We start from the raw sequence: 25,252 nt of genomic DNA on the forward strand, positions 1-25,252 counted from the left end.
TCTGAAGCCAAGAGCAGACCTGCTGAGCCTCAAGAAAGATGAGAACAGATTCACGGGTGATTTAGCCTATCTGTCCCAGGCCAAGGTGGCTGCATGTGCTAGCTGGAGGCCTCTCTCTCTGCTTCAAGGGTAGCTGAGATCCACCCCAGAAACCGGCAGGATGAAGGAGGCAAGTGAGGAGAAGCTGGCGTCTGTGTCCAACCTGGTCACTGTGTTTGAGAATAGCAGGTATGGGCGGCTGGGCTGGGAGGGTCACCATGGTGGGCTGGCAGCCACCCTCCAACCTTTCTGGCAGCTCTCTCCCTGGGCCCTGCCCCAGACCCTCCTCCTGCTGGGGCAGCCCCACGTTCCTCGGTCACAGATTCCTTGGAGCATGGGAGAGTGTCAGTGGGACACCAGGAGCCAGGCAGGTGTGAGAGTGCCAGTATGTGTTGGGAGAGTCCAGACAGGCATGGTTACGAGCAAGCACGGGCAGATCAAAGCCCGTGTGTGGGCACAGGACCTCACCCAGTGCCTGCCAGCACCTCGCAGAAAAAGTAGCTATTCACCAAGCATTCACTCCCTGTGATTAGGATAGCCATATAATTTGTCACCCAGCACACAATTGAAACTGAAAGTAAATGCCAATAAAATGTGGTGGTTGCAGGGGAGGCATTACAGGTAAAGCTGGGACCATATGAGGCAAACCAGAATGTATGGGCAGCCTACTGATAAGGTACTCCTTACTCTAGGCTCATGTCCCTACTTATTTAATTTAATCATTGAGCCTAACAGGGGTAGATTCTATGTCTGTTCCCATCTTGTAGATGAGGAGATGGAGACACAGAGAGGTGAGGATGCCAAGTGCTTTAAGTTAAGTATCTGGGGCAATGCTGGCCTGTCTGTCTGGAGGGAAAAGGCTGGGCCAAATGCGTGGAGTCATTGGTAGCCCTGGGAGCATGTGTGTTTGTGTGTGTGTGTGTGTGTGTGTGTGTTGTGTGTTATATGTGGCATCAATCCATTCTGCAGGCATTTCTTAAGCTCAGGACTGCGTTAGGGGCTATCCCAGGTAGGGTTTTCTGGATATAGACTCAGACGGAGGTTTGCCGCAGGTGGTTTATCAGGGAGAGCTTTGGGAACAACAGCTGTGGGTGTGAGGGAAGCAGGGCTGGGCAGGGGGAGATTCTGAACTGCAGTGCACCTGCCACAGAGGCCTCACCCTGTCCCAGGGAGCTCTGGAGCTGGGATGCCTCTTGGTTGTTCCAACTGAGGCAGAGGGCTGCATATTTGTATCTCCATGTGAACTGGACAAGAGACTCTGGGTGAGGCAGCTCTTTCTTCCAGAGAGTGATTCCCAGAGAGGGACTCAGCCAATAAATTACCTGTCAGCCCCCAGTACTACCAGCAGCTGGTGGGGATGGTGTGGGGAGCCCTCACTCCTGAAGGAGGGACATGGGCGGCACAGGACAGCATTCTACAGGAACTGTAGAGGATGAAGAAGTGTTTCTGTATTTGGATGCTGAACTCATCCAATAACCATGATGCAAGGTCAATAGATGCAAGACAATAGATGTCCTAGGAATGACCCGGATGCTGTACTGAGGGCACTCATGGCAGGCAACGTTTCCTGTAGGCTTCAGGGTGGAGATGGCATAGATGTAGACCTAGAAGTCTTCAACTTCCTGAGGTGGGTGATTCTCCCCTGCTTTTCCCGGGGTCTTTGCCAAGCTTGTCCGGTTCAGCACCAAGGACAGCTCTTGGGAGCCGCCTTCCTGGCCCACCACCCCCTTGGGTGTGGGTGGATGGCACCACCTCACTCAACATGCTTGATGTGGACTAGGCACAATTGGGTGGAGCCCCTCATCATGCTCTGCTCTGCCTAGGCGACGCCCCTGCAGGAGCAGGCAGCCCTTAGACAGGAGTTAGGTCCCAGAGGGTGAGAGCCACTCCTTACTGAGTGAGGGGACCCATGCCAACTGCCTTGGCCTGGGCTTCTTTATGAGGTCTCCAGCACTTCAGCTGATCTGAAACTGAGGGGTCTAAGAGGAAACAGAAGCTGGCCAGGGGCACTAGAACAGAAATGCAGAACCTGAAACCACATGTAGAACAGAAAGCCTGAGAACCAGCAACGCCCATGAGCTGCAGACCCATAGGCTGAGGAACCAGGGACTGGGGTGCCAGGGAGGGGTAGGAGAGCCTTGGAGTAGCCACACAGCACTAGGTCCCAATGCTCTCACTGCTACAAACCCAAATGTGTCACTTGGGGCAAGTTACTTTGACTCTGCGGACCTGTTTCTCCTTTACTCAAATGGGGAGGGGCAGGTTAGGGTGAAGGCTCAGGAAGCAGTTGCCTGATTTGAATCCCACCTCTGCCACTTCCGAGCCGCATGTTACTTGTCCTGTCAAGACTTCAGTTTCCTTGACTGCAAAACATGGGTAATGAAAACCTTTCTCATGGAGTTTTGGAGATTTCGCATTTGTTTGGCCTTCCATTTCCTGGCCTTTCTCATAAGGATGCCTGCCCTATGCTGTCATCATGAGCCTTTCCACACTGAGGGCAACGCTGGGTATATTCAGCAAGGGTGGGCTCTGTTACCTAAAGAATTTGGCTGGCTTGCAGAACCCAGTACACAGGGCAATAAAGGTGCCCTGTGAAGGCCCATCCCTGAGAAAACAGAGAATCTGCTGCTGGGCTGGGTCTTCCTGCTTCTGTACATGTGGAGAGTGTTGATCCCATTGAAAAGCCCCAGCTTTTGCAGGCCTGCTCTCACTTTAGATTGTTCTGTGGCTCCCACCTTCCCTTGATGTATAGGTTACTGATGTGGAAACTGAAAACAGAGGTGAGGTCCAAAGGTGAGGATGATCCAGGGGGTACCGCTTAAAAACCCCTATATACAGAAAGGATTCCTGGACACTGTGGTTTCATTTTAAACAAGGAAGTATGTAGTTCCCCAGAAAATAAAATACAGTCCACCCTGACTCATTTTGAACACTGAGTTCCCCCCAAGAATGTGTTGGGAGAGAAGTGAAAGTCTTACTTAGCATGTTCCCAAAGAAAGCCAGGCACCCAGGGTCCCCTGCACTGGAGATTTGCACCAGGCAACCACATCCACACCAGGGATTTGCTGGTGTTTTCCCTGTTCTCCAGGGAGGAAACTCTCAGGTCTGTCTCTTCTCCTCAGGACTCCAGAAGCAGCACCCAGAGGCCACAGGCTAGAGGACACGCATCACCACCCTGAGTGCAGGCCTCCCAGGTCCCCAGGACCATGGGAGAAGCTGAATGTTGGGGAGGCCATGGGGTCTGAGCCCAGGACAGTCAGCGGGAGGTACCTGAACTCCCTGAAGAACAAGCTGTCCAGTGGAGCCTGGAGGAAATCTTGCCAGCCTGTGACCCTCTCAGGATCGGGGATGCAGGTGCCTGAGGGCTGGGGTAGAGGTGTGGGGTGCTGTGGTAGGGAGCTCTCCCTGACCTCTCCTCCACACATTCTTCCCTAGCCAGAGCCAGCTGTTCCCCAGGTGGGGATCTTGTGTGACCAGAGGTCAGCTGGGAGCTAGATTTCCCCATGCTTAATGGTCTTTGATTCACTGACTGCCTGCTACGCACCGCGCTGGATCACTTCGCGAGTCCCTCGTGTAGGTTTTTGGACAAGGAAGTTGAAACACAGACAGTTTTAAGGAACTTATTCAAGGCCACACGGCTTGTGAACCTGATACTCTTCTTAGGTGGGACCTCAGTTTACCCACTGGAGGAGACAACAATCTCAACCTAGAAATAGAGGTCTGAGTGTGAATTGTCCTGCCCTTAGACTAAAGCCCGGTCTGATTTCTTCTGTGGCTTGCAGTTTTCTCATCTGTAGAGTTCAATGGTTGACATGCAAATACTGTGCACCCAAATTCCCTGGAGTCACATCCCAGCACTTCTGCTTACTAACTGTGTGTCCTGGGTCAAGTCACTTGAGTCTCTTTGTGCCCGTTTCCTCATTTGTAAAATGGGGATGGTGGTTGTAGTGATGTGTCCTGGTTTTCAATCACTGCTGAACAAACCTCTCAAAAATGTAGCAGCTGGCCAGGCACAGTAGCTCATGCCTGTAATGCCAGCACTTTGGAAGGCTGAGGTGGGTGGATCACCTGAGGTCAGTAGTTCAAGACCAGCCTGGCCAACACAGGGAAACCCTGTCTCTACAAAAAATACAAAAATTAGTCGGGCATGGTGGCAGGCACCTGTAATCCCAGCTACTCAGGAGGCTGAGACAGGAGAATCACTTGAATCCAGGAGGTGGAGGTTGCAGTGAGCTGAGATCATGCCACTATACTCCAGCCTGGGTGACATAGCAAGACTCTGTCTCAAAAAAAAAAAAAACAGAAAAAATGTAGGGGCTGAGTGTAACTGTTTATTATTTCTCACATTTTGTGAGTTGCCTGGGATGCTGCCGGGAGGTTTTTCTACTGGCCTCACTTGGGGGTCTGTGTGATTCTGCTTGGGCTGCCGTAACAAAATACCCCAGACTTCAACACCAGACATTTATTTTCTCACAGTTCTAGAGGCTGGAAGGCCAAGTTCAAGGTGCTAGCAGGTTTGATTTCCGGGCAGGTCTCTGTTCTTGGCTTGAAGACTGCCACTTTTTCAGTGTGTCTTTACATGGCCATTTCTTTGTCATCCCTGGTGTGCCTTCCTCTTCTGACATTAATCCTACCAGTTTAGCTCCCTACTCTTATCATCCCATTTAACCTCAATTACCTCATTCAAGGCCTCATCTCCAAATACACTTACATTGGGGGTTAGGGCTTCAACACAGGGATTTGGTTGGGGGACACAGTTTAGTTCCTAACAGGGTCTCTCAAGTAGCTGCAGTCAGAGGGCGGCTGAGGCTGGAATGCCCAAGACAGCTCAGCTCACAAGTCTGGCATCTGGGCAGGGACAGCCGGAAGACTGGGCTCAGCTGGGATGCTGGCAGGGCTGGGCTCTTTCTCCGTGTATTCTCCAGGCCTCTCCTCTCCATGTGGCCTGTCCATGAGGTCTCCCTATCAGAGGTGCCAGACCCCTTGATGTAGTGTTCACAGCTCCTAAGACAGCACAGGTGGAAGCTTCTGGGCCTCTTAAGGCTAAGGCTGAGAACTGGCACAGCCTTACTCAGCTGCATTCTCTGTGAAAGCCATCCCAGGGCCGGCCCAGATGCACTGCGGGAGGTCATGAATCCCGGGAGGTGTGCTTCACTGCAGCAACTTTGGAGACTGAACTGAGGTCCCCATCAGAGGAGACCAAAGCTGTCTTTCCCCTTTTTCTTCTTTTCTCCCCTCCAATCATCCACAGGAGCCAGAGAAGAAGATCGTCCAGGAGCTGCTGGAGACAGAGCAGGCCTATGTGGCACGCCTCCACCTGCTAGACCAGGCCAGTGGCCAGGACACCCCCCTCCAGAGCCCCAACCCTGGGTCTCCTTTACCCGACCCCTTCTCAGCCTTCCCACCCCACTCACCAGAGCTGAGTCAGGACCCCTGGCTAAGGCTTCCAGGAAGCCTTAGCCCTTTAACCTCAACGACTGGGGTTGGGGTAGAATCAGGAGGTCTTGTTAACAGCACTCCCTATTCTGCCCGTGGTGCCCAGGCTGGCCCCTGTATAGCAGAGAACACACCAGCTGGCCCTTGCAGGCCTGCACAGTATCCTCATCTGTCATCTCAATGCCCACAACCTCACAATGACCTTAACTTTCATAGTTTTTAAGGACCCCTAAGACTAGAAGGTTATTCATCGTCGCAGGGAGCTCTATTCTGATGAAGTCCAAGAACCTCCATAGACCCAGGTTGGGCCTGTTTATGGCATTCATCAGCTTCCAGCCTTTGGCCAAGTCCCTGCATCTCTAGGCTTTGCCTTGCCCCTCTGTAAAGTGGCCAGAACACAGCCTCCCCTGCCTTCTCTTCCTGGGGTTGCTGTGAGGATGCCGGGAGACCAGGAAGGTGGAAGCATGCAGTAGGCTGGGTGGGACCCTAGTTCCCCCAGGCCGGTGTGTGGGTGGCTCCCTGTCACTGCAGTGAGTGACCAGTGGTGGCGGCTACAGGTGTTTTTCCAGGAGCTGCTGAGGGCGGCCCGCAGGAGCAAGGCCTTCCCCGAGGACGTGGTCAGGGTCATCTTCTCCAACATCTCCTCCATCTATCAGTTCCATTCTCAGTTCTTCCTCCCAGAGCTGCAGCGGCGCCTGGATGACTGGTGAGGTCCTCTGGGAGCCCCTGAGGTCTCAGACCAAGCCCTGGCCAGGTGGAGGTGGGGAGAGCCCCCAGGGCAATGGGTTCAGCTCCTAGGGCCAGGCCCTTGTTGTGTGGCCATGACAGTCTCCTCCTCCACGGGGCTTGGTCTGTCTGCACAGTGAGAGGGGCTTGGGTGAACGCGCCCTGAGAGGCTGTATGTGTGCAGACTGCTTCCTGGTGAAGGGGGTGGATCAGGACCTGGCCAAGTCAAGTGACCAAGTGACTTTGGGAACAGTGAAAATAGCCAGTGCTAACTGAGGGCTTCCTACAGGCCTGACCTTGGGCTTTCCACCTATTAACTCACTCAGTCTTCATATCAGCCTGCTGTGTGATGATGGCATCATGGTTATGCAAGAAACCCTCCTGTTTTCAGAGATGGCTACTAAAGCATTTAGCAGTGAAGTTACTTGCCTTGTATAGTTTGCCACGGAGTCTAGGATGTCCTTTAAGATCTTTGGCAAAGAAGAATGTTAGTAATGGTTAAACCTAGTGATATATTGATTGCTTAAAACATTTATAATAAACTCTTTTTTTTTTTTTTAAGAAAAGAATAGCCAGGTTTAGTGGCTCACGCCTGTAATCCCAACACTTTGGGAGGCCAAGGAGGGTGGATCACTTGGGCTCAAGAGTTTGAGACCAGTCTGGGCACCATGGTAAAACCCCATCTCTACCAAAAATACAAAACTTAACTGGGCGTGGTAGCAGACACCTGTAGTCCCAGCTGCTCAGGAGGCTGAGGTTGGAGGAATGCTAGAGCCCGGAAAGTCGAGGCTGCAGTGAGCCATGATCGTCCCACTGCACTCCAGTCTGGGTGACAGAGACCCTGACTTAAAAAAAAAAAAAAGAAAGAAAGAAAGAAAAGAAAAGAAAAGAAAAGAAAAGAAAAGAAAAGAAAAGAAAAGAAAAGGCCAGGCGTAGTGGCTCACGCCTATAATCCTAGCACTTTGGGTGGCCGAGGTGGGTGGATCACTTGAGGTCAGGAGTTCGAGACCAGTCTGGTCAACATGGTGAAACCCTGTTTCTATTAAAAATACAAAAAAATTAGCCAGGCACTTTGGCAGGTGCCTATAATCCTAGCTGCTGGGGAGGCTAAGGCAGGAGAATCACTTGAACCCAGGAGGCGGAGGTTGCAGTGAGCCAAAATTGCATCACTGCACTCCAGCCTGTGAGACAGAATGAGACCCTGTCTTAAAAAAAAAAAAAAAGAAAGAGAAACGAAAAGAGAAAAGAAAAGAAAAACCCTATAAGATCGCCTGCCATCATTCCAATTTTTTTCAATGAGAAAATTAGGGTACAAAGAGGTTAAGTGACTTGCCTGGGAACACAGCTAGAATGATTTGTGCATCAGGCTCAGGAAGTCTCACTCCCAGACCATGGCTCCTTGCTGCTCTGCTCTAGCAAGTCCTGCCATGGGATGATCCTGGAAAAGTTCTGTGTGTGTGTGTATATATATAATATGAATATATTTAAAAATACATGTATTATATATAAAATATATATTATATAATATATAATATATAATATACATTATATAAATACCTTAAAATATATAAATATATAAATATGCATATATAAATATATTTATATAATATATAAATATGTATAATATTTATATATCTATATCTATATCATATATACATATTTAGATATGTATATCTATATATTTATATATGTATATAAATATATACATTATATAATATATTACATACAATATATTTAATATAATATATTATATAATGTTATATACAATATATATTTATATATTTATATGTATAAATATATTTAATATATACATCTATAATATGTATAAATATGTAATATATATTTATATTATAACATATATTTAATATATAATACATTATATATCTTTTTATATAGATTTATATATGCATATACACACATATAAATATACATATTTACATATTTATATTTACACATGTATATGTAAATATGTACATATTTATATAAAAATATACATGTTTATGTATTTATATATAAATATATACATATTTATATATGTATGTATTCATATATGCATATTTATATATTTTATATATTTAATGTATTTATATATTATATATCTTTATATGTATTTTTATATATTTATATATTTATATATTTTTAATGTATTACATATTTATATATTTTAATATATATTTATATTTTATATATTTCAATATATTTTTATATTTATTTTTATAAAATAAATGTTTTATAAAAACATTTTATATTTATGGCATTTTATGTTTTTATATATTTTATATATATATCATTTTTAATATATATTTTATATATATATATATTTTTAGCGTCGGGGGCAAGGAATGAGATTTCACCACGCTGCCCAGGCTGGTCTTGAACTCCTGGGCTCAAGCTATCTGCCTGCCTCAGGCCTCCCAGAGTGCTGGGAGTACAGGTGTAAGCCACTGTAGCCGGCCAATCCTGGAGAAGTTCTTACCCCTCTGAGCCTCCACTTCCTCACCTCTAAGATGGGCTAGTGGCCGTCACTACCTGCAGGGTTGTGAGAATTACATGGAATGAGACATGCAGCATGTTCTGGGTAGTGCTTGGCAGGTGGCCCTCATTATTGTTGCATAATAAAGCATTGAGCAATTACTGAACACCTGCTGTGGGCCCAACACTGTGCTGGGCCTTGTGGATGAGGCCAACCTGGGACCAGAACAGCCTTTGGCCTCAGGAGGCTTATAGTCTAAGGAGTAGAGGGGCACATGCTTGTGAGGATGACACCCCCGTCTCCCGCCACACCCAGAATTGCCATGAAAAGCTTGCTTTGGGGGATTCAGGGAACCTGGCCTCGCCTGGCCCTACCTAGAGTCGAGAGGAGGTCTCTAGGCTGAGGGAAATCCCTGTGCCCCTCCTGCAGGACAGCCAACCCCCGCATTGGCGACGTGATACAGAAGCTGGCCCCCTTCCTGAAGATGTACAGTGAGTATGTCAAGAACTTTGAGCGAGCGGCTGAGCTGCTGGCCACCTGGACCGAGAAGTCTCCACTCTTCCAGGAGGTTCTCACTCGCATCCAGGTGAGGCTGCAGGAGGGCTGGAGTCAGCATTGCCACTCCCAGCATGCAGTGGCTCAGGTTGCCTTGAGTGATTTAGGGCCTCTCCCAGGCTCAGCTGCTTCCACAGGCCCCTGCCCACTTGTCTGGCCCTCAGGGGCAGCCTGACCCACCTCCCTTCTCTCACCCTCTCCCTGTTGTTCCCCGCATCCCTCCCCAAGAACAGTGAGGCTTCGGGCAGCCTGACCCTGCAGCACCACATGCTGGAACCAGTGCAGAGAATTCCACGCTACGAGCTGCTGCTCAAGGAGTACGTCCAGAAGCTGCCAGCCCAGGCCCCAGACCAGGCCGATGCTCAGAGTGAGGACACCCCCAGGGGTCCCAGAGGGCTGGGGAGGCCTAAGTCATTCCCATATACTTATTGAGCTCCTGCTAAAATAGTTACGACAACCATCAGTCATCAACATCAAGTGCTGGCACTTCATACACATTATCCATAGCATTAGCCATTTTTCACAGATGAGGACACTAAGACCCAGAGAGGTTTGGTGACTTGCTCAAGGTCACACAGCCAGAAAGTAGCAGAACTGGAATTTGAACCCATGCCTATATGATGCCAAAGCCCATATTCCTTCCATTATACCCTCTAGGTCTGGCTTGTTTTGGGGAGCAGTGAGAGTCACCAAAGCCAAACACCTAGTGACTAACGTTCAGTGGTTTCTAGTCTCTCAGCCCTGGGGGGCTGCCACCATTCAGACACCCCATGGCTGGGCTGCACAGGCAGGGCTGCTCCTGGGGGCTGTCATGGCAGGTCCTGAGGGCCCTTTGTGGAACTTCAAGGACCTCCTGCCCCAGCCACCAGCCCCGATTTTCAGGGAATAAACTCTGGCCCTGCCCCTTTCAGAAGCCCTGGACATGATCTTCTCAGCTGCCCAGCACTCCAATGCAGCCATCACTGAGATGGTGAGCAGCCCGCCCTCCCCTGGAGCCCTGTCCCCCTCCCTGCAAGTCTCAGCCTGATCCCACCCATGACACCTATCCCACTGCTGCCCTTGCTCTCACACCCCAATCCCCATCCCCACAAGACAAGCCTTCCAGAAGCAGGTGAGCCCTGCCCAGACTTGACTGAGGATGCACCCCAACCCCCCAGGAGCGGCTGCAGGACCTGTGGGAGGTGTACCAGCGCCTGGGCCTCGAGGACGACATAGTAGACCCTTCTAACACCCTGCTCCGTGAGGGCCCAGTCTTCAAGATCTCCTTCCGCCGCAACGACCCCATGGAGCGCTATCTTTTCTTGGTAGGAGGGTGCTGGGAGCTCCTCTCCACACCAGGGAGGGAAGTGGAGCCACTCTGGCCTGAGTCATGCTGCCTGGCCTCTACCTGGCACTGCAGGGGGACAGGGAAGAGACCGCTTCTCTGTCCTTTTTTGCTTTGGCACCCAGATGACTTTGGACAGGTCACCTGCTGCCTCCAAGCCTCAGAGATTTCCAACCTACAGGTTTCCCAGACATGTCCTAGGAAGCAACAGAGTCAGAGTTTGAACCTGGTCTGGCTCCAAAGCCTGTGGTATTAATCTGTGCTCTAGAGAGTGCACAGCAGGAGGGAGTAAGGTTAGCTACTAGGAAGAACGAAGAACTGCCCTGGGTTTGCATGGAAGAAGCTGGGGGGATCTCCTGAGATCTGGAAAGGTGGTCCTGCCTGGAGGTCTGGGGGATGGAGCTAAAACCTCTTGTAAACCCCTATCATCCTGAGCCCCTGTTGAGAAAGGCCTTGTAGGTTTCTGAAGGCCTGCTATGGTCCCTTGTAGGGTGACCCTTCAGTAACCATCCTAGGGCAATCGGGAGCTTGACAGCCCCTTCCTCATCACCCGCATCATCACCTGTGACGTCCTGCGAGCTGGCCACAGTGTGGTCAAAGGGGAGGGGGTCCAGTGGTGCTCAGCCCACCCTCGGAGAGGCCCCACCTAGCCGTCCTCCCTGCCCCTGCCACGGGCCACTCACACCTGTGTCTCCTGCAGTTCAACAACATGCTGCTCTACTGCGTGCCCAGGGTGATCCAGGTGGGTGCCCAGTTCCAGGTGAGGACCCGCATCGACGTGGCCGGGATGAAGGTAAGAGGCTCCACCTCAAAGGTGGGACTGAGTACAGGGAGTAATAGGAGGGGCCAACCAGGTTCTCAATCAGAGAACCAAACCCCTGCAGGGCCCGGACAAATGTGGAGATGGAAGAGTGTGGGGCTAGAGCTCTCGCCTCTGGGCTCCTAGCCCTCCTGCCCCGTCCTTCCCAGCTTCCCACAGGCCTGGCCCTCCCTTTGGGGCACTGCATGAGCCAGCTGGGCCTTTCTCTGCTTTCCCTACTGTTTATACCACTGCTTCGAAAACTTTCATGTATGTGAGAATGCTCTGGGCATCTTGTGAAAATGCAGGTTCTGAGTCTGGAGGTCTAGGTGGTGGGGGGCCTGAGATCCTGCATTTCTAACCAGCTCCCAGTTAAGATGGACAGACAACTGATCCCACCTGCAGGATCGTGGGAATTAAGTGAAATGAGACTCGTCCTGGGCAGTGTACGCTGATACTGTAGGAGCACAGACCACGTTTTCAGCAGGAAAGGTCTCCAGTGTCAGCTCAGCAGCTGACTTATGTGTGTTCCCATCTACTTCATCCAGAGAGTATGGCAAATGAGCAGGGCCAGTAGTCCGTCATGGAGCCCATTGACTGGGTGCCCCATGGGGGACCACCAGATCCTCCTAGCAGCCTCATGATGCAGGGGCTGTTAGAATCTTTTGGAATTTTTTTTTTTTTTTTTGGATGGAGTCTCACTCTGTTGCCCAGGCTGGAGTGCAATGGCACAATCTGGGCTCACTGCAACCTCCGCCTCCTGGGTTCAAGCGATTCTCCTGCCTCAGCCTCCCAAGTAGCTGGGACTACAGGTGCGAGCCACCATGCCCCGCCAATGTTTGTATTTTTGGTAGGAGAGATGGGGTTTCACCACATTGCCCAGGCTGGTCTCAAATTCCTGACCTCAAGTGATCCACCTGCCTTAGCCTCCCAAAGTGCTGGGATTACAGGTGTGAGTCACCACACCCAGCCTGTTTTTTATCTTTTAAAAATATTTTAATTTTACTACTTAAAAAATACAGATTATACACATTCTAAAGTCAAATAATATAAAAAATATATACAATGAAAGTCTCCTTCCCACTCTATCCCCTAGGTCCCCTTCCTGAAGGCAACCCTTGCTTCTTGTGAGGCCCTCCAGAGGTGGTCTTTGCCTAGCAAACAAATAATATATAATAGGATTGTTTCCTCATTTATACCAGAAGCAGTGGTATACTCTACACATTTTTCTGCACTTTGCTTGTTTTAACTAACTGCAAATGCTGGAGACTGAGGGGTCCCTGTACTTGAGAGCTTCCTCATCCTTCTGCCCAGCTGCATTGCGTCCCACTGTGCGGATGCACCGGAATTTCTTCAGTCTTCTGTTGAGAGACACTTAGATTGTTTTCAGTTGTCAGCAGCTGCAAATGAGGCTGCAGTGAATAGCCTGGTACAGCCTGCCTGTGTGTGAGTGTATCTGTAGTTAATCCCATTTTTAAACATGAGAAAACCAAGGCCCTAGAAAACCTTTCTAACTTAAGTAACTTGCTTGAAGGTCATATCGCAAATGCTAGTTTGAGTGACCAAGCCAGGATTTAGATGCAGGTGTAACAAAGGCTGGCGCTTCTGCATCTAATCACCACGCTCTGCTGTCACCTATTAAGGCTTCAATCCAGAGGGTTAAAGCCTCTGATGGGATTTCTGGCATCATGGAGGACATGGTCAGAGAAGCTTCCTAACCACCCGTCTCTGCTGGCTCCTGAGTCCTGGTGTGTCCTGAGGGCTGGGGCTGGAAGAAGCAGAGGTCTGGTCTGGCCCATTTTGGCACTCTCTCATCCACCATCACCCCTACCTGCTTCAGCCCCAGAAGGGAGCTGCAGGCAGGAGTTGACCAGAATGCTCTACCCTCTAGAGCCCCTGGGGCCTCCAGAGACCCCAGCAAAAGAGCCCGTTCCCTGCTCCTGACTGGGGTTGCTTGGCATTTGGAGCAATCCAGGGCCTGGGGGTGGCGTGCAGCCTGGGAATGATGAAGGCTGATGAGGGAACATGGGTTCACAGCTCACCCCCACACCTGAGCTGACTGGAGTCTTTTACCAGTGCAGCCCTGGCCCTGGCATCTAGCTTTCCATCCTAAAGAGACCAGAATGTCCCATAGACCAGGGCGTGTGCAGGCTTGTACGTCTGGAGTCCTTGGTGAATGAGGCTGAGAAAGGCAGGTTTATGGAGAGCTACAGACAGAGAAATGGAGACAGGTGGCCCTGCCAAAGGACTGTCAGAGGCCCAGGCATAGAAAAATAGAGATCGACAGATAGGAAGGCTAAGAAATATAGAAACCAAAACAGAGTCAGAGAGAGAAAACAGAGAGAGCCGAGCCTGAGAGCATCAGATGCTTTGGGTGTGTGTTGAGAGCTCACCGGCCCTGTGTGTGCTGGGTTTCTGGAGTCTGCTAGTCTTGGCTAGCATGTCTGATACTCCAGCAGCCGCAGAGCACCCTCTCCTGGATGGCATGGGCTTGGCAAGTGCAGAGCTGTCCACTCACCCTACTTCTGTGCAGGAACTATTTTCTGAGTCTGAGATTTAGAGGCAAATCTCGCCTTTGACCATCATGATGGTTCCTATTGGCCTATGACTCCCTGGCCTCCTCCTTCCTAGGTGTCAGGGAGGCCTAGTTCACAGCAGCTGATTCTCCCCAAAGTCTGACTTGGTCTTAGTAGTTTTGCCATCCCACACAGGACCAGCCTGGGAAGAAGGAAGGGGTGTGGGCACACATATCCAGGGGCTCCACGTACAGTTGTGCAGGGTGTACACTGCACAAGGATACCTCATCTAAGAGGTTGTCTTCTGCAGCCAACTGCAGATTAGCAGATTTTGATACAATATCATAGATGGTATATTTATAGTGAGAATTGTCCGGCAGATGGCAGTCAAATGTCTTGTTCCAACAATATCTAGGTATTATGCCAGTTTGCCAACAGATGTCAGTAAAGTGTTTTGAGGAAGGCTGTCCTTTTCTAATTATTACAAAGGTACAGTATGGACTAGCAGGGGATTGAATTGACCCAGCCCTGGGGAGAGTGGTTGAGGCTCGGCTCAGCAGAGCTTGGGAAACTCCTCTCGAAACCTGCTGGGGAGCTGGAAGCCTCTGTATGAACATCCCTGGGGCAGCCTAGACCCTCAGGTCAGGAGCTCCCAGTTCCCTTTTTTCTGTCAAAAGCATGATATTTCTTCCTATTTCTGGACTGCAAACCTGGGATTTCTCCCTTCTTTTCCCTTTCCCCTCTCCCTGACCCAATTAGAAACCTCTTTTGTCTCTCCAGTGCACCTGGGCAGGCCGGGACCGTCTATGATGTTGCTTCCTAGCTGGCCTTTGAGCCACAGGTTTGTCCCATTTTGCCCGGATCCAGCCCCTCATCCCTTGCACACAAAGAGGTATCTGGCTCTTTCCCAAATACCTCTTTCCACATGACCACCTCCCCAGTGCCAAGGGCATTGAATCCAAATCACATCAGCCCCTTCTAAGGCAAAGACTGGGGAGTGAGGCTGCAGACTAGGACTAAGCTGGGGAAGGATGTGCTTGTACTCAGTGCTGTCTGGGTTACGGTGAGCTGCCCTGGAAGTGTGCAAAGACCTGGCCGCCACATGGGAGGCAGCAGAGGAGTTCAAGCGTTTGAGGAATTTAATGGCAACGAAGTTCCCCCGCACAGAGACTCTTGTGCTCTCGGCCTGTGTCTTCGGTTCTCTTTGCAAATCTCTCTCCACACTGTCCGGAGGAAGTGTGCTTATAGGACTCTGGGGGTAGGATGGAAATAGATGTTCTTCCATCCTACCTTTGGGGGCTGAAAACCTGGGGTGGAATCCTTCTTTTGCCCCTTTTTTGTTGAATCTATTGTCAGAAATTGTCATCTCCACCTCACACTGGGTCAACTTAGCTGCTGCTAAAATTCCAGGAGCCATAGGTCCATTTGCTTGGAGGGAGGCCCAGTTGTAGGAGCATTTGCTTGGCTCAACAGGATTAGGGAGGTGGCGAACAAGCTCTGCATCCCTGTCTCTCGAATTTGAATTGTCCCTTGGGCATAATCCACCTCCCTCCCCTCTACAGTGCTGCGCCTGGGACCCGGGGGATGGCGAGTCTGAGCCGGTTTCCTCCCTCCTCTTGGCAGGTGCGGGAGCTGACGGACGCTGAGTTCCCCCACTCCTTCCTGGTGTCTGGGAAGCAGCGCACTCTGGAGCTGCAAGCCCGGTAAAGGAGCTGGGTGGCAGCCCAGGGCCGGGAGGGAAAACTGGGAGGGGCTGATCTCCTCAACACCTGTGTTCACTTTCCGAGCAGGTCTCAGGAGGAAAAGATTTCCTGGATGCAGGTATGGGAACGCTCCAGGCCTTCCGGGAGTCTTTTTCCTTTCTCTTTTTTTTTTCTTTCGCAGTAATGGGTTATCTTGATGAAGCTCCTGGGATTCTCCCTAGCCTATTGGGGCTGAGGGGCAGGGAGTGGTGTGTGTATGCATGTGTGTGTGTGCATGTGTGTATGCATGTTTGTGCATCTGTGTGTGTTTGTGTGTGTGCATGCATGTGTGTATGTGTGTGTTTATGTATATGTGTGTTTCTGTGCATGCACGTGTGTGCATGTGTTTGTGTGTATGTGTGTGTGTTTGTGTGTATGTGTGTGTACGTGCATGTGTGTATGTGTCTTTGTGTGTGTATATGTTTGTGTGTCTGTGTTTGTGTGTGTGTGCGTGTGTGCGTGTGTGTGTGTGCACGCTCCCACACCTGCGTGTGCCCAGCTGCTCCCTGCTCTTCCTAAGGAGCTACTCTGTGGTAGTTTGGAGACAGATCTGGGTTCCTATCTTGCTGCTTCTCATTGCCCAGCTGGGCAGTCCAGGGCCAGTCACTTACCCTCTCTGAGCCTCAGTTTGTACATTTGTAACCCGGGGTTGGTAGTTTCTCCTCTGATAAGGTGGCCTGTGTGTGTGTAGAATCCAGCGTCTGGCACCCAGTGGGTTTTCAGCCCTGTCTGTTGCATGTGTAGATGGATGGACCGAGGAGCAACCCCTCCCTCCCACACCTCAAGCCCCAACCCTCCCCCTCCCTGCACCCCAGGCCTTCCAAGCAGCCGTTGACCAAATTGAGAAGCGGAATGAAACCTTCAAGGCTGCGGCCCAGGGGCCTGAGGGAGACACCCAGGAGCAGGAGGTAAATGAAAGCTTTTTCATCCGTTGCTGGAGCCACCAACCCAAACAGAGCTTGTTCCTTCTCTGTTCTACTTGTACCAGCTTGGAGGAACAGGGAGTGTCACCTGCCAGGAGAGACTGAAGGGACCAGGGGAAGCCCTCACAGCGCATCCCCCGACTCAGTGCCTGAGCATTCCCCGTTAGCAACGCTTCCTTTGGGAGCCTCTCTGTACAGCTGTCATGGGGAAGGGTTTCGTGTCCCTGCAGCTCCAGCCGCAGGGGGCAGCAGGGTTTTGGGTTTGAAAGTATCTGACAAATGTAAAGTCTCAGGGAAGATGGAAGGTGAGTGGGGTAGGGGCTGGGGAGGATATCTGTGGTTTGAGTTCAGATTTGAGCTCAACTCTGGCTTGCTGGGTGTCTGCTGAGTCATTTGACCTTTCTGGGTCTCAGTTTCCTCACTTATACAATGGGAATAATGGTAACTAACCTATCATAAGGCCTCGATCAGGTCAGTCAGCCTCCTGTGAAAGCCCCAGGGAAGCCCAACACACAGAATCCCTGCCACAGCAGGTGGACACAGGGCCTCGGGTCCTCGGAGGATGGGCAGAGAGGGTCACCAAGGGTCCATTCCTGCCCAACTCCCCTTAACCCACAGCTGCAGTCTGAGGAGCTGGGCCTCCGAGCACCACAGTGGGTCCGGGACAAGATGGTGACCATGTGCATGCGCTGCCAGGAGCCCTTCAACGCTCTGACGCGCCGTCGCCACCACTGCCGGGCCTGCGGCTACGTGAGTACTCCTGCCAGCACTCCTGCCTCCACCTGCCCCACCCAGGCCTCCACCTTTCCTACTTAGGCCTCCCCTTGATCCACTTAGGCCTCACCTGTCCCACCTCAGCCTCCACCTGCCCCACCTCAGCCTCCACCTGTGTCACCCAGGCCTCTACCTGCCCTACCTAGGCCTCCACCTTTCTCACCCAGGCCTCTACCTGCCCTACCTAGGCCTCCACCTGCCCCACCTAGGCCTCCACCTGTGTCACCCAGGCCTCCACCTGCCCCACCTCAGCCTCCACCTGTGTCACCAAGGCCTCTACCTGCCCTACCTAGGCCTCCACCTGCCCCACCTAGGCCTCCACCTGCCCCACCTAGGCCTCCACCTGTGTCACCCAGGCCTCCACCTGTCCCACCTAGGCTTTTACCTGTGTCACCCAGGCCTCCACCTATCCCATTTAGGCCTCTACCTGCCCCACCTGGGCCTCTACCCTCCCAGCTCAGGCCCTGCTGTCCCCATCCTGGCCAAATCTGCTGGCTTCAACCAGTGCAGTCCAGTGGCGTTGGGCACTAGCTCATCTGGCCCTCACAGCACACCTCAGGGGACTGCTATGCTCCCGTTTTATAAATGGGAAAATGAGACCCATTGAGGATTTAATTACTTGTTCAAGTCACCTCTGAAGCTGATCCTATGAATTTATCTGCCTTCTTATCATCGTTTTCCATGACCCTGAGACCCAGAGCTAGGAAATGGTCTCCAGTTCCAGTGGGGGGGCATCCAGCCCCGCACCCCCTCAGGCCTCGCCGCACCACCACACCAGGCCCATGCCCACTGTGCACCCACCCACCCCTGTCATCCTCTCTTCTCTACCTGCTTTGGGTAACTGTCCTCTCTTCTCTGCAAGCCCTCAGCACCCTGGCACCTGATGGATTCTGTTGCCGACTCTGCCTACTAGTTCAGGCCTCAGTTTCCTTACCTCCACCATGGGGATCATGAAACCCACCTCCAGTGTGGCAGTGAGGACTCAACCAAAAAACATTCTCTCCTTTCCCTCTCCTTCTCTTTCTCCTTCCCCCTCCTCCATAGCTCAGGTAGGGCATCCAGTGCGGGTGAGCTACCAGCTTCTTGAGGAAGGAACTGTGTCCCTCCAGTTCCTCCTCTTATCAACCCAGGCCCCGTTATCAGAGGCAGATCTCGCTTTGCTTTTTAAGCATCTGCTGTACTTGAGCTGTACTCTGCTGACATCACAACCCCCTCTGTTTACTCTGCAAACAGAGAAGCCCTTTGCAACCTCAGTCTTTGATGACCTCTAGAGGACAGGAGGAGTCTAGCTGGACAGGTTGGGGCCAGTCAGGGAGGTGTCCCCAAAACGTGTTAAACTGCAATCAGGACACAGTCCATTTCTAGGACTGGGAACACACCTGCAATCAGATGTCAGTGATGAGTTACATCCCGAAGCCAAATAGAAAGGATGTGGGGATTGGCTACTGTTCCTGGTGATTCACATCTGTAAATAAGAGTTGAACTGATTCACACGTGTGACTGAAAGTAGTTCTTTAAAAATTACTTAAAATAGTGAACTTGTTACAAAGAGGCACAAAGAATAACAACACCCGTGTAGCTGCCTTCCAGCTTAAGATAGAAAATATTCTCACAACTAAACTAAATGTATGATCCTTGCTTGGATTCTTTCTGGGGTAAAATAAAGCCATCAAGGTCGCTCTTGGGACCATTGGGAGATATTTGATTTTGTAACATATCTAGATAATAATATTGTATCAGCTGGGTGCAGTGGCTCACACCGGTAATCCCAGCACTTTGGGAGACCGAGGTGAGCGGATCACCTGAGGCCAGGAGTTCGAGAACAGCCTGGCCAACAGCCCCATCTCTACTAAAAATACAAAAATTAGCCGGGTGTGGTGGTGTACACTTGTAATCCCAGCAACTCGGGAGGTTGAGGCAGGAGAATCGCTTGAACCCAGGAGGTGGAGGTTGCAGTGAGCCCAGATCGCGCCACTGTACTCCAGCCTGGGCAACAAGAGCAAAACTCCATCTCAAAAAAATAAAAATAATAATACTGTATCAATGTGAAATTTCCTGAGTGTGACCATGACACTGTGGATAGGTAGAAGAATGGCTTGTTCTTATGAGACATCAGCTACATATATAAGGGTGAGGTGTCATGACGACTGTAATTTATCCTCAAACGGATCAGAAAAAAATAAAATACATACACATAGAGAGAGACAGAGAGCAAATGTGGCACAAATGTTAATAATTAGTGAATTCAGTGGGTGGTATCATTGTATTATTTGTTCAATTTGTCGGTTTGAAATTTTTCAAAATTAAAAGTTGTTAGAGGAAAAAAATTTACTAATTATATTTAAACATTGAAATCTCTCAATAAAAAAATAAAATGCTCCTAAGGTAGCCGAAGCCCCGTGTGGGGCTGTGCCCTGACCGTGGGTTTCTCGTGCCTGTGCAGACCTTCGTGCCTGCTGAGCCCGTGAGTCATCCTTTCGGTGGTTTGGGTGCCAGTTTCTGTCTCCCCTGCCTGCCAGACGGGAATCCTTGTGAGGGTGGGGCAGGGCCAGGCCTTCTTCTCCACATCCCTGCCAGGCCACACTCTGTGCTAGGCACACAGAGGAGCTCCCTGAGGGCTGGAGCTGCCTGACGAACAACACTCCCCGCTCTGCCCCTTTCTCCTGCGCTCCATCTCCAAGCCCACATCTGGGCTCCCCGTGGTGCCAAGTCTTCCTTGCAGTCATGCCTTGAGGCACCCAGAGTTCCTCTCTGAGTCTTCCCAGGCCCCTTTTACCTGGTCTCCCAGCATGATCCATGTCAGCCGTAGGGGGATGTCTTCGTGGTGAGCTGAGGGTGGGCCCCGCTCCACAGAGTACCCATGTAAAAACAACCAGCCTATCATTTTTAGATGAACATACACTTGACTCCATGATGGCGCAGAATACAAAGTCCACCTGAGTCTTAAAGCTAAACTGTGGGTCTTGAAAGACACACCCTGTTTGTGGAGGGCCTGTCTGCCAGTTAACAGTGCGGCTCTCAGGGTCAGGAGAGGACAAAAGCTGGGCCCTGCTTACCTGGGGGGGTCTTTGGGAGAGTCAGGTGAGATGGCAGAGAGGACAGCACTTGGAAAAGTGAATCAGATGCAGAAGTCTGTCTGGGGCAAGCCCTTGGGTTCACGGCTACCCTCACTCAGAGGGAACCTGGAGGAGAGAGAAGTTATGGCCCTTGCAATGGGGGCCAGGTCTTGAACTCTCAGCCTAAGAGCCCCGAGTCTGAGCTCCCCCATGCACTGCAGCCTCCAGGCAGTTGGGCCTCACCAGCATCGGGCACCATTCCCGCTCTGCCTCCATTCCTCTCTCGAAGCTTTCTTTTCCTCCCCCAGTCCCTGGTTGCTCTTATGCCCCCACCTGCCTGCCAAGGCAGGAGCCCAGCCCTCCGGTGCCTGGTCTCAGCCCCACGCCCCCGTGTGTGTGTCCTCCTCAGGTGGTGTGTGCCAGGTGCTCCGACTACCGGACCGAGCTGAAATATAACGACAATAGGCCAAACCGAGTCTGCCTCCACTGCTACACATTCCTCACTGGAAACGTGCTCCCTGAGGCCAAGGAGGACAAGAGGCGGGGCATCCTGGAGGTGAGGGCCACTGTCCCCATGCTCACCATCCATCCTCTTTTCAGGGAATGTGTGCCCAGCAACCACCCTGGGCTGACACTGTCCAGTGCTGAGGAATAAGCCAGCCGTGGTCACATCCTTCCTCCACTCCCTCCTCCTCTCTCTGCCCACAGACCCCAGTCTCTCCCCACAGCCCAGGCAGTGCAGAGCCTGTCACCAAATGGAGGTACCCTTTGGCTGCAGGCTGTCATCCACATTCTTCTGCGCTTCCTCTATGTCCTCATCCAATAGTATGCCCCCTCTGGACAGCTTCTGTTCACATCCCCACGTCCTGCCCCAACAGTCCCAGGGTGATAAGAGCTGGTCACTGATTCCATTTTACAGATGGGAACACTGAGGCTGCAGGTCAGACAGATTGGAGACTCCATTCTAACTGGAAGGGACTCCAGAAGCCAGTCTGTCTTATCCCATGGAGACCCAGGGCTGGAGAAGTGACTTGCCCAAGATCACACAGCAAGTTAGGAGCCAGCTCTCTGATCTCAGCCACAGATGTTCTTTCTGTTGCCCTGGGGGCCTCACTGAGCCACACTTTCCCCCACAGGTGCCCCCTTGTGGGGGTACAACTGTGCTCAGCTAAGCACCACAAATACAATGTCACCCAACCCAGCATCGGTACCACCATCCACTGCCCCTCCCTCATGAAGGCCAGGTTGATATCCTACTGTCCCTGGGAGGTGGGAGAAGGTCCAGCCTGTGCCAGCTGAGACTCACTCCCAGGTTCAAGTTGGCCTCTTTTGGCCAGGTGGGATGGCTCATACCTGTAATCCCAACACTTTGGGAGGCCAAGGTGGATGGATCACCTGAGATCAGGAGTTTGAGACCAGCCTGGCCAACATGGTGAAGCCCCGTCTCTACTAAAAATACAAAAAAAAAAAAAAAAAAAAAAAAATCATCCGGGCATGGTGGTGCATGCATGTAATCCCAGCTACTCAGGAGGCTGAGGCAGGAGAATCTCTTGATCCCGGGAGGTGGAGGTTGCAATGAGTCGAGATTGCACCATTGCACTCCAGCCCGAGCAACAAGAACTCCATCTCAAAAAAAAAAAAAAAAGTTGACCTCTTTCCATGAGCATCTGCCCCCTTTCCAATCCTCCCCATTCTTCCAGGCCCAGGACCCCCCTGACCGCTAGGCAACACAGCCTGCCGCTGGAGATGCTCAGCCCCTTCTCGGGGCCCAATTCTGTTTCCTGGAGCAGCTCCAGGCAACCTCCTGGCACCTGCCCCTTGTGGGCACACACACAACAGGTTCGGGCAGGTTGGCGTTTGACCACAGCTCTGCCACTGGCCAGCTAGCTGTGTGACCACAGGCACTTGATGGGACCTCTCTGAGTCTCAAGGACCAAGGACCTCTCCATTCAGTACTGCTGTAAGGATTGGAGATAGTAATTGTCAAGCCCCCAGACCAACATCTGGCACTTGCGGCTGCTCTGTTCCCTGACAGTCCCTCCTTCTGGTTTTAGAAAGGGTCCTCAGCCACGCCTGACCAGAGCCTGATGTGCAGCTTCCTGCAGCTCATCGGGGACAAGTGGGGCAAGAGTGGCCCCCGGGGCTGGTGTGTGATCCCTCGGGATGACCCCCTTGTGCTCTATGTCTATGCTGCCCCTCAGGTAAGGCCACCACCTACCCGTCCCCCACCAGGCCCTGGCCTTCCCACAGCATGTGTATGGTGGGGGTCAGGGGTGAATATTGCTAGCTCCATATGTCAGATAGGGAAACTGAGGCCCAATGAGGATGTGGTATCCTGGAGTCTCAAGGTTAGTAAGTTTCAGAATTGGGCCCTGACTCTAGGTCACCACTGCTTTGCCCTCAGAGGCAGCCATTTCTTCTCTCCTCTTCCTCAATGGCCTTCACCAGCCCACCCCCAACCCATGGGGGTTTGAGGTGTGAGCTGTGCGTGAGTGGCTGTTACCTTCACAATGGCTATCTGGGGCAGTAGGACTGAGAGGGGATAGTGGCCCACTGCTCTCTCCTCCCCCCAGGACATGAGGGCTCACACCTCCATCCCGCTGCTGGGCTACCAGGTGACCGTTGGGCCCCAGGGGGACCCTCGGGTCTTCCAGCTACAGCAGTCAGGCCAACTCTACACTTTCAAGGCCGAGACAGAGGAGCTGAAGGGCCGCTGGGTGAAGGCCATGGAGCGGGCGGCCAGTGGATGGAGTCCCAGCTGGCCCAACGACGGGGACCTGTCCGACTGAGCCACTGCCAGCCACTCTCCTGCCCACCTCTCCCCACCCTGAACCCAGCTCCTGCCACAGACTGACCCTGTGGCCTCAGGACCCACTGCCCCAAGGGGTCCTGAATTGATTCAGCCATCTGCGCTCAGGCCATGTGTCCCGATCTGGGATGCAGAAAATATGGGTCCATTCCTTTCTAGAAAGGGGACAACCAAGTGTCTCAGTTTGCCTTGCGGGGAGGGGGCTCCTGAGCCATGGGACTTCCAGTGCTGAAACTGGGAAAGCCCCAGGTAACCCCGGACTGGTGGTACCATAGTGTGGTTTTCAACCGGGTCTGCTCATTTGTGTCTCCCGGGGAGCTTTTAAAGAGTACTGGTGAAAAACACATAGTAAATTAATTTTAAAATGTAGAAAACAATGCCTGTACTGAAGCACCACCAACCAGTTAATTGGTCTGAGATGGGGGAGGCACGGGGTCTTTTTCTTTCTTTTTTTTTTTTTTTTTGAGATAGAGTCTTACTCTGTTGCCTAGGCTGGAGTGCACAAACATGGCTCACTACAGTTTCCATCTCCCGGGCTCAGGCGATCCTCCCACCTCAGCCTCCCAAGTAGCTGGGACTATAGGTGTGTGCCACTGTGCCTAGCTAATTTTTTTATTTTTTGTAGAGATGGGATTTCACCATGTTACCCAGGCTGGTCTCAAACTCCTGGCCTCAAGTGATGCTCCCACCTCCACTTCCCAAAGTGTTGGGATTACAGGTGTGAGCCACTGTACCTGATGCATGTGTACTTTTTTTATTATTATTATTATTATACTTTAAGTTCTAGGGTACATGTGCATAATGTGCAGGTTTGTTACATATGTATACTTGTGCCATGTTGGTGTGCTGCACCCATCAACTCGCCAGCACCCATCAACTCGTCATTTACATCAGGTATAACTCCCAATGCAATCCCTCCCCCCTCCCCACTCCCCATGATAGGCCCTGGTGTGTGCTGTTCCCCTTCCTGAGTCCAAGTGATCTCATTGTTCAGTTCCCACCTATGAGTGAGAACATGCAGTGTTTGGTTTTCTGTTCTTGCGATAGTTTGCTGAGAATGATGGTTTCCAGCTGCATCCATGTCCCTACAAAGGACACAAACTCTTCCTTTTTTACTGCTGCATAGTATTCCATGGTGTATATGTGCCACATTTTCTTAATCCAGTCTGTCACTGATGGACATTTGGGTTGATTCCAAGTCTTTGCTATTGTGAATAGTGCCGCAATAAACATACGTGTGCAGACGCATGCGTGCTTTTTAAGAGTACACACTGGAGTCTAATATACAGCCTGGGTTACCTGGGATGAAGAATAAAGAAAGCAAACTACCACAACCGATGGTTGAGCCCCTATCAAGTGCCAGTCATGATAGTAGTAATAATAATAATAATAAACATCTATTGGGCCAGGCTCTGTGCAAGGTGTTTTATGTGGATTATGTCATTTTACCATCCATAGTTATCCCCATTTCCAGATGAGAACACCGACTCAGAGAGGTTTAGTAATTGGTTCAATTGGTCATGTAACTCGTAGATGCGAGAGCCAGGTTTTAACCCAGTGAACTAAGGTCAAAGCTCTTTCCATCATGTAGCAGAACAATAAGACAAGCAGAGAGGGGAGGAGAGTGAGAAGGAAAGGAGAGGGAAAGACAGTGAAGAAAGCTGGGAAGACAAGAGGGAAAGGTGAATGGTGGGAGGAAGGGGGATGGGAGGAGCATCCCTGTTCCCTTATCCCCACCTCGCTGGTGGATGAGGATGCTTTTTCATAAGAGACCACCAGGGGGTGGCAGTGGTCAGCAGGTCACATGGAGTGGCCCCAGCAGTGGCCAGAACACCCTCAGCTGCTCTCAGCAGGTCCAGCCATTGCTGGGCTCTGCCCTGAAAGGAGGAAGCATGGATGAGTCACAGGTTTTTGTCCCATCACAGGCTCAGCAGCTTGCCTGCCTCCAACCTGAGGCCACTTCCCTCTTGTAGGGTGTTTGTTTATTTGAGACAGGGTTTTGCTCTGTCACCCAGGCTGGAGTACAGTGGTGTAATCAGAGCCCACTAGAACCTTGACCTCCTGGATTTAAGCCATCCTC

At 51.3% G+C, this 25,252-nt stretch overlaps 1 protein-coding gene and 1 pseudogene across 2 annotated transcripts; both read left to right on the forward strand.

Moving 5' to 3' along the window:
- Window positions 1-24,959, forward strand: FGD2 (FYVE, RhoGEF and PH domain containing 2). 2 transcript variants are annotated; one of them, XM_007972755.3, is made up of 16 exons: window positions 1-228; window positions 3,162-3,393; window positions 5,291-5,368; window positions 6,033-6,181; window positions 9,104-9,260; window positions 9,458-9,596; window positions 10,141-10,199; window positions 10,387-10,533; window positions 11,254-11,346; window positions 15,492-15,571; window positions 15,659-15,689; window positions 16,426-16,518; window positions 17,152-17,283; window positions 20,773-20,919; window positions 22,418-22,564; window positions 22,937-24,959. In XM_007972755.3, exons 1-16 carry the CDS (start codon window positions 161-163, stop codon window positions 23,150-23,152), a joined length of 1,968 nt encoding a protein of 655 aa, XP_007970946.2. In that variant the 5' UTR covers window positions 1-160; the 3' UTR covers window positions 23,153-24,959. The 2 variants fall into 2 exon arrangements, with proteins under 2 accessions (XP_007970946.2, XP_072862041.1); XM_073005940.1 differs by lacking the exon at window positions 16,426-16,518.
- LOC140708957 (uncharacterized) lies at window positions 17,288-20,766 on the forward strand (annotated as a pseudogene).
- Window positions 24,960-25,252: the final 293 nt, after the last annotated feature.

Source organism: Chlorocebus sabaeus, chromosome 17, assembly GCF_047675955.1.
Source record: "Chlorocebus sabaeus isolate Y175 chromosome 17, mChlSab1.0.hap1, whole genome shotgun sequence".
NCBI classification, from domain to species: domain Eukaryota; kingdom Metazoa; phylum Chordata; class Mammalia; order Primates; family Cercopithecidae; genus Chlorocebus; species Chlorocebus sabaeus.